This window comes from Mus musculus, chromosome 7, assembly GCF_000001635.26.
Source record: "Mus musculus strain C57BL/6J chromosome 7, GRCm38.p6 C57BL/6J".
NCBI classification, from domain to species: Eukaryota; Metazoa; Chordata; class Mammalia; order Rodentia; family Muridae; genus Mus; species Mus musculus.
In genome coordinates this window covers 127,256,437-127,265,709 of record NC_000073.6, presented here as the reverse complement: position 1 = coordinate 127,265,709, position 9,273 = coordinate 127,256,437, and the positions used below count along the sequence as shown (strand labels likewise).

At 48.2% G+C, this 9,273-nt stretch overlaps 1 protein-coding gene across 1 annotated transcript; it reads left to right on the top strand.

Moving 5' to 3' along the window:
- The first annotated feature begins 5,042 nt into the window (after positions 1-5,042).
- Dctpp1 (dCTP pyrophosphatase 1) lies at positions 5,043-8,751 on the top strand. Its single transcript, NM_023203.1, has 3 exons — positions 5,043-5,187; positions 6,242-6,352; positions 8,374-8,751. Exons 1-3 carry the CDS (start codon positions 5,087-5,089, stop codon positions 8,672-8,674), a joined length of 513 nt encoding a protein of 170 aa, NP_075692.1. The 5' UTR covers positions 5,043-5,086; the 3' UTR covers positions 8,675-8,751.
- Positions 8,752-9,273: the final 522 nt, after the last annotated feature.

Genomic DNA, 9,273 nt, shown 5'->3' with positions numbered 1-9,273 from the left:
CACAAAACAAGTATTTGGAGAAGAAATTCAAGTCTTGGACCTGTTTGTCCACTTAAAGGGCATCTCTCTGTCTCTCTCCCTCTGTCTCTGTCTTTCTCTCTGTCTCCCCCGCCCCATTTATTTTGTTTTATGTGTATGAGTATTTTGCCTGCATGCATGTGTGTGTACCACGTGTGTACCTGGGGCCGATGCCTGTCAGAAGAGGCTGTCAGATCCCTTGGAGCAGTTGTGAGCCATCAATCATGTAGGTTCTAGAAACCAAACACAGGCCCTCTGCACGAGCCACAAGCGCTCTTCACTGAGCCCTCTCTCCAGCCCCTTAAAAGCTCTTATTGGTTCCTTTTTTTTTTTTTTTTTTTTTTTTGGTTTTTCAAGACAGGGTTTCTCTGTGTGTCCTGGCTGTCCTGGAACTCACTCTGTAGACCAGGCTGGTCTCGAACTCAGAAATCTGCCTGCCTCTGCCTCCCTAGTGCTGGGATTAAAGGCGTGTGCTACCACGCCCGGCACTGATTCCTTTTCTAGACTGCATTTGACAGTAGAAAAGGAAAGAAAAGTGGCTCCTCTGTGTGGGTCCTCTACTTAACTTCGGCAGAGTCAAAGGTTGGCAATAAGGCAGCACCCAAGTCTGCCTTGGGGACAGGCAGGACACACACGTGATGGCTGCAGATGAGAGGGAACAGTGTCACCTGGAAATAAAAAAAGACTGGCTTAATGAGTAAGATCACTGGCTGCTCTTCCAGAGGACCTGAGTTCACTTCTCAGCACCCATGTGGCAGCTCACAACTGCCTGTAACTCCAGTTCCAGGGGATCTGATGCCCTTTGCTGGCCTCTGTGGATGCAGCATTGAAAAGCCATTGCACCTGGGGTTTACTCTGAAGTGATGGCCACTTAGCCTTGAAGTGATCTCTTGTAAATATCAGTGATTGTTTTCTGGAATGTATAGGGTTGCTCTTACTTGGGAATTTCAGAACTTCAGTCATAAGACACTCCTGGAAAATCTGCGATTCTTAAAATGACTGCGTTTGCTTAGGTAATGGTTCCTTAAGACAACTCCTAGGTCTGATAAGATATTTTGGTATGCAGGAATTGCCTTGCTAAACTGCCGTTTGTGTAAGAATCGGTAAAAAGTGCCTCTGCAAAGCTGCTACTGTTCATTCAGAACTGACCCCTCCTGCTGAGAAGCCTAAACCCATCCATCAGTATCACTTGATCATCCCATGGAACCCAGGTGGGCACCAGGCACGTGAGTGATACACAGACATGCAAACAAAACTCTGATTTAAAAAAAAAAAAAAAAGATTTATTTCATGTGGTTGCTGGGAATTGAACTCAGGACCTTTAGAAGAGCAGTCAGTGCTCTTAACTGCTGAGCCATCTCTCCAGCCCCCTGATTTTTTTTTTTTTTTTTTTGGGGTCTGGGTAGTGGTATCGCACGCCTTTAATCCCAGCATTCAGGGAAGCAGAGGCAAGCAGATCTCTGAGTTCGAGGCCAGCCTGGTCTACAGAGTGAGTTCCAGGACAGCCAGGGCTACACAGAGAAACCCTGTCTTGAAAAACCAAAGAGAGAGAGAGAGAAAGAGAGAGAGGAGAGAGGAGAAAAGAGAGGGGAGAGGGGAGAGGGGAGAGGGGAGAGGGGAGAGGGGAGAGGGGAGAGGGGAGAGGGGAGAGGAGGGGAGAAGGAGAGAAGGAGGGGGGGAGAGGAGAGGAGGAGGAGAGAGGAGGAGAGAGGAGAGAGAAGGGTTAGTACATTTAGAGACTTTCCCTGAACTATGGAGTGGTTTCAGTTTGGCAGGCGGTACTTTCTACCTGATGAGTTCTTCAGCCTGAATGATGCTTCCACCAAGGCATCAGCTGTGCTAAGGTCTGGGGGCCTGTTGCGGTTATCATACCCTGCTAACCCAACTAACCAATCTCATACCCTGCTAACCCAACTAACCAATCACCTTTCCTTTTTTTTTTTTTTTTTTCTTTTTTTATGTATTTGAGTACACTGTCTTCAGACACCAGAAGAGGGCATCAGATCCCATTACTGATGGTTGTGAGTCACCATGTGAGTGCTGGGAATTGAGCGCAGGACCCCTGGAAGAACAGTCAGTTCTCTTAACTGCTGAGCCATCTCTCTGGCCCCAACCTTTCCTTTTTAGACAAGTTATTACATAACTAGTCTGAACTCACTATTTAGACCAGGTTAGCCTCAAATTAAAGAATACTCACCTGCCTCTACCTCTTAAGTGCTGGGACTAAAGGCGGGGCCCGCCATGCCCAGCCCAATCTTTTCACAGTGTTTTTAGTTTTGGTTGGGAGGCAGTGTGGAGGATCAAGTCCAAGGCCTAAGCAGGCCCTCCACTGCCATGCTTCCTCACTGCGCAGGTATAACACAGCCTTCAAAACCAAACTGTCTGAAGTCTGGCACTACTAACTTAACAGTTGTTTAAGTGCCTTACTTTCTCAGTTTCCTTCTCTGTAAAGTGGGCATGACCATAACATTACCTACTCCTAAAGGTTGCCACGGTTAGATATGTGAGGTGCTGAGTCTGGCTGCCACAACCCAGTCCATTCCCCAGGCTCATCTTACCCAGCAGTCATTCCTGTGCCCCTGAAACAAATTGCATTTACTTAGTAAAGTGGTCTCCTTTTTTGGTTTGTGTTGCTGAGACAGGGTCTCAAGTAGCCCAGGCTGGCCTTAAGTTTTCTCAGTACAGCTGAAACTCACCTTGAACTTCTGATCCTCCTGTCTCAGCCTCCCAGATGATAAGGGTTACAAGCATGCACCACACTTGCTTCAGATCCCCTTGCCTTGTTTAAACCAGTTCAGAATTGTGTCTGCTGCTTGTACTCCGTGTGAACTGCTGACAATGTCCATTGTGTAAGCAGCCTGTAACACACCGGCGCCTCTGAACTGCCCTCGCTTCTGCCGATATCACAAAGAAAACTGTGATGGCCTTCATGTCTGTCTCTTTAGATAAATGCACTAGCTTGCCAGAGGAATCTATCTGTACTTAGCAGGAAATCACTACACCATTGGGTTTTATTTATGAATTTGGTGCTAGAGTTTGAGCCAATGCTCCCTTGCATGCAAACCTCTACCACTAAGCTACACCCAGCCTCCTCTCTGATCTTAGTGTCTAGAATCTGACTCTTTCTTCCACTTTCTTTTTTTCTTTCATTTCTACAAGAATGCAAGCCCTTTCTAAAGCGGAGAACAGACAGAGTGACTATGACTGAGGTACAAAAACAAACAGCTGTACAGCTGGGTTACACACAAACAGCTGGCACCCGTCCATGCCTCATGTCTATAATTTCAGTGCTTAGAAGGCGATGCAGGGGGATTGGCATGAGTTTGACAGTACCCTAAGCTACGTAATGAGTTCCAGGGTTATAAGGTGATAGACTGCCTCAAAAACTCAAACCAACCGAACCAACAAAACAACCCCTCTTCTTGGGTAACTCCATTCCTGTCATGGTCAATGACTGACTCTGTGATTTTTCAGATTGAAAATTCTGAAGAGATTGGATAGCTCCATGGGCTGGGTACAGAACTTGCCTATCATGCTCAAGTCTCTGGGTTCCATCCTGGAACCTTTAAAAATGAAAAAGGGAAGCTGGACGGAGGTGGCTCATGCCTTTAATCCCAGCACTTGTGAGGCAGAGGCAGGTGGATTTCTGAGTTTGAGGCCAGCCTGGTCTACAGAGTGAGTTCCAGGACAGCCAGGGCTACACAGAGAAACCCTGTCTCGAAACAAACAAACAAACAAAAAATTGAGAAAGGGTGTGCAGTGCTGATAGCTGAGCAGTTGAAAACCTTTGTTACCTGCCTGGTGATGGTGGCACACACGTTAATCCTAGCACTCAGGAGACAGAGGCAGGTGGAGCTCTGTGAGTTTGAGGCCAGCCTGGTCTACAGAGTGAGTTCCAGGATAGCCAAGACTATACAGTGAAAGCCTATCACAAACAACTTTGCTCCTCTTATAGAGGGATCAGGGTTTGGTACTTCATAACCACTGATAACTCTAGTTCCAGGGGATTCTACATCTCTGACCTTTGCTAACAACTCATGTGCACACACCCAATGCACATACCTGGACACACGCATATACATAATTTTCTTTGTAATTCTTAAGGTTCTTAAGGAGAAAAAAAAATCTTACGGGTCTGGAAAGATGGCTCTAAGGATAAGACCACTTGTTGCTCTTGCAGAGAACCACAGTTCTAATCCTGGATCCGACATCTTCTTCTGGCTGTCCTGGGCACGGGCACACAAGGGGTCCAAAGACATACATGTAAATATGGAGAGAGAGAGAGAGAGGGAGAGAGAGAGATTGAGAGAGAGAGAGAGAGAGAGAATAAAAACAAGTCTTTTAAAAGAAAACAGGCTTCAAAACCTAGCCAGTGTAAACGAGCTTGGTGTCCTCTTGTGCATTGTGTAAGGCTGTGATAGTGACCCATGGGAAAGAGGTCATACCCTATCTACCTGCTACAAATGTCAGTGTCACGTAAACGCGAAGAGGAGGTATGCCTTCCTCTCCCTGTAGGATTGCTTGCAATCATTGGAATCCACTGGTGTAGGACGCTGAAATGGGTTACAAAGACTGGGTCCTCCCCCTCTCTGGAAGTATGCAGTTTTTCTCATCAATCTCTTTCAAATTGTGTGAAGGCCGTCCACGTGAAATGACCACGCACATGCTGGGTCCTTCACTTGTAGGGTTTTTGCTCTCAGTGGACCCGCCTCCTCCGCGCCTGCCATTTCACTTTGGCGCCATCTGGCGCCCATTAAGCAAGTCACGTCGCATTAGGCTTTCTGTTCTACTGTCTTTCCCAGATTGAATTTGTACCTGTCCCTTTAAGAAGTTTCGCCTGGGCGGAAGAACTCGAGGGCACAGAAGGAGAAAATACACTTGAAACTCCCTTCAGATTGGTTCAGGCCGGAGAAGGGGCGGGCCGTAGCTAAAATTCACGTATATGACTGGGTCCTCCTCCGGCTCCGCCCCGGGAACGCACTGAGAAGCCGTGATTGGTCAGAACTCTGGAGGCGGCTCCGAGCGCGGCGCGGGGTCCGCTCCCGCGCGGGTTGGACTAGTGGGCGGAATGTCCACGGCTGGTGACGGTGAGCGCGGTACTGTGGGACAAGAAGACTCTGCTGCTGCCCGCCCGTTCAGATTCAGTCCGGAGCCCACGCTTGAGGACATGTAAGCAGTCCTTGTCCGTCCTCGGATGGAGAAACTAACCTTTTTGTGGTAATGAGGAGGGTCCCTCCACGTGGTCCAGAAGAACAACACGTCCGAGGCCATCCGGGTCCTCCTGGCTGACCTCTGGAGAACCTAGCTAAATAAACATTATGTGCACAGTGCACACCTGAGGCCGGGGAAATTGGGTGACGCCCCCGGGCATGTTAAGTACCAACCTTTAATACAACCTTGGAGAGATAACAGAGGTCTGTTAGAACCTCTGCACCCCAGGAGAGATGGGTAGTTGGACAGGGGAAGCTGAAGTGTAGAATTCTTTTTTCTTGCAGAATGTCAAGGAAGGCCCCAGTGGGCAGTGTCTCAAAACTGCATCCTGTGAGTTAGTTAGACCTAGATGTGTGGAGATAGGGGCGTTAAGGTGGAGTACCGGAAGAAGTAGCAGTAGGAAAATGGAATAATAAAGGGTGTTGCTTAATTTGGCTTGAGGTTAAAATCTGTACAGGGGCACGTTCATTTCCAGATGATAAGAAAGTCTTAGCCGGGCAGTGGTGGCGAACACCTTTAGTCCCAGCATTTGGGAGGCAGAGGCAGGTGGATTTCTGAGTTTGAGGCCAGCCTGGTCTACAGAGTGAGTTCCAGAACAGCCAGGGCTACACAGAGAAACCCTGTCTTGAACACCACCCCCAACCCCAATGAAAGGCTTGTTAGGGCTGGAGAGATGGCTCAGTGGTTAAAGAGCACTGACTGCTCTTCCAGAGGTCCTGAGTTCATGAGTTCAGTTCCCAGCAACCACATACATGGTGGCTCACAACCATCTGTAATGGGATCTGATGCCCTCTTCTGGCGTGTCTGAGAAGAGTGTCAGTGTACTCACAAACATAAAATAGGTAAATAAATCTTTTTTAAAAAGTCTTGTTAAAAGTTAGTAACATAAGGACATCCAAGATGTTTGACTGTAGGATTCAGAGTCCCATGCCCTTTCTAGATGTATGCCAGGCACCTGCGTCTTGTCCTCTAACCCTGAGACTTGAACCTCCACCCCTTTACTTTATTCCAGCCGACGCCTCCATGCAGAGTTTGCAGCTGAGCGGGACTGGGAGCAGTTCCACCAGCCTCGGAACCTGCTGCTAGCCTTGGTGGGAGAAGTGGGCGAGCTGGCAGAACTCTTGTGAGTAGATGGAGTCTTCCTGGAAGAGGCTGTTTGGGGTTGGGGAAACAATGTATTTTAGCCTCAAAAACTGTGGTTGGTTTTATTTTCCTTACTGCTGTATTCTGTGCTGCTGCTAGGGATACAGAGATGACAGACGAGTCCCAGCCCTGGTGGGTGCTGGGGACAGTTTCCAGGGAGAGTGAAATGTAGAAACAGTGAGGCAGACCTAGGTCTAAGAAGAACAGTTGTCAGCAGGGCTGTGGTGGTGCACGTTTTTAATCCAGTATTCAGAAGGCAGGCAGGTGAATATGTAACTTTGAGGCCAGCCTGCTTTACAGCATGAGTTTTATGACAGCCAGGGGTACACAGAGAGACCCTGTCTCAAAGGAAAAAAGAAGGTATATGGGGACGGGGGTGGTGAACAGTTGTCACCGGCATTTTACCTCTGTGTAAGGCTGAAATAAGGAATTTAAAAGGGTGGCCTGCCAGACAGAGAACTTCCTTTACAAAGGTAGTGCAGGGGCTGCTGAGATGTCTCAGTGCTGATGAGCACTTCCTGCTCTTGCAGAAGAGCTGAGTCAGTTCCCAGCACCCCTGTGCCAGGTCACAACGTCCCATAACTCCAGTTTCAGGGGATCTGACACTCTTTTCTAGCCTTAAAGGTTCCTGCATATGCATAGTATACATGCAAACACGTGCTTACATATGTCTGCAGAATAAATAAATCTGGTTTGTTTTTTTTTTTAATAGTGAGAGAAGGGGCAAGTTAAAATCTGGGAGAATTCAGAATTATCTTTCCCAAGAAAGAGGGAGGATTTTTGTATCTGTTTTTGTTCTCTGTATGCCCTAAGTATCTGGCCCATCATAGGCATGATGTAGAAGATGGAACTGTGGAAGGTAGGGCAAGAGGCAAATCCAGGTTGATAAGACTGGAGTTAGGTGATAAAAGAGTTCAGACAGAAAGCCACATCTAACCTGAGAAGCAGAAAGATATCTGGGCCTGCGGGGCAGATTGGACGCCTGAGAGAATGGATTAGAGCAGGCTAGTGAACAGGCTGGTGTGGACCTAAATATGGGCGGTCGTTGTGGGATGAAGGGTAGAGGGCATACAAGATGCATCTGAGGGTGGTCCATCGCCTGTTTACAGATGGATCAGCATCGGTTGTGTTCCAGGTCATCTGGAAGCAGGATGGGACCTTGGACCAGACTGCCTCCATTCCTGGTGGAAGGAGACTGATAGCACAATTTTAAGTGGTCTAGAACTGTGACAAGGATTAAGGGGAAATTAAGTCAAATGTGGTGGTATGTGATGTGACCCCAGGGCTTGAGAGGCAGAGGCTGGGGGATTACATGTTCATCCTTGGCCACATAGAGACTCTGAAACCTGAGTTATGTAAGAGCCTGTCTTGGGATTGGAAGGGGAGAATAACACAAGGAGATGAGAAAGTAAGTTTCTGAGATGGGAACCTCTGAGTTGAAACCTAAGTATTAAGAACGGGAAATCTAGGAGGATTGGGGCGGGGGTGTTACTCATAGTAGAAGGAACAGTGACCACAAACAGGGGAGGTGATCAGGCTTTGTGTAGGAGAGGGATGGGTGGGGGAGGTAACAGGAAGGTGAATGCCCGCAATGACTCGGGTCTGGGGTTTGGTTTGGAGTGACAGCAGCTAGGGCCAGTGAAAAATAGACTTGGACCTCGGAGTGTCTCAGCAAGTGTTCTCTTGGTTACTCCCATAGCTTAGGTAGAGTCACGGGCGTGGTGGCGCACGCCTTTAATCCCAGCACTTGGGAGGCAGAGTCAGGTGAATTTCTGAGTTCGAGACCAGCCTAGTCTACAGAGTGAGTTCCAGGATAGACAGGGCTACACAGAGAAACCCTGTCTCAAAGAAAGAAAAAAAAATCTCTTTCCCACCTGGCTCTACCCAGGGCCTGGGCGAGTACATTGTTCTTGGAGGGATTTTCTGAGCTGTGGTGGTTTGAAGCTATAGACAGGCCCACTAAACTAGCAGGCTTATGTGTCTGTCCTGTTCTCTCTCTAGCCAGTGGAAGTCTGATACAGAGCCTGGTCCTCAAGCATGGCCACCAAAGGAGAGAGCAGCCCTTCAGGAGGAGCTTAGCGACGTCCTCATCTACCTGGTAGCATTAGCAGCCCGCTGCCATGTGGATTTACCTCAAGCAGTAATCTCCAAAATGGACACCAACCGCCAACGTTACCCAGTCCACCTGTCCCGAGGTTCTGCCTGCAAGTACACTGACTTGCCCCGTGGGACCATCTCTGAAAACCAGGCTGTGGGGGCTGGAGACCCTGCCTCGGAGCTGAGAGACCAGGCTTCCACATAAAAACGAGGTGCTAATCTGGCCTTATTAAGTCTGGGCCCAAGTGTTTTCTCTCTCAATAAAATGACTTAAGGCAAAAACATCTCGATTTTTCTTGAGTAGCTAGACAGAATATCTCAAATCCTGCAGAGAAGTGGGGTACTGTCCAGTGTAACTAACAGTTGCTGTTTTGCCTTTTCAACTTAAAACTTGCAGAAGAGAGTAGGAAGTAAGTATGGGCCACAAGTCTTGGGTACAGCTTCCTTTCCTTGGCCCCTTTGTACAAGTAAAGACCGCCTGCCTCTCTTCCCTGGCCAGGGCCAATTTCTGTTCCTTCTTTACAGTCAGATGGTGTTGAATGCACAGTTTATGTGGTGTGTGGGCACATTATGTCCCGACAACACCTAAGACTGCCTCCCAAAAAGCGAGGTCCTGCAGAGAAACCAGTGCTATTGACGAGTTAATTGTCTGCCTCCTCTGATGACCCTTCGTGCCTCCCCAGGTAAAAGAATTCATCTGATTAAAAATGGCTTAGTTTGAGGCTGGAGAGATGGCTCAGTGGTTAAGAGCATTAGCCACTCCCCTGAGATCCTGAGTTCAAATCCCAGCACCCACATGGTGGC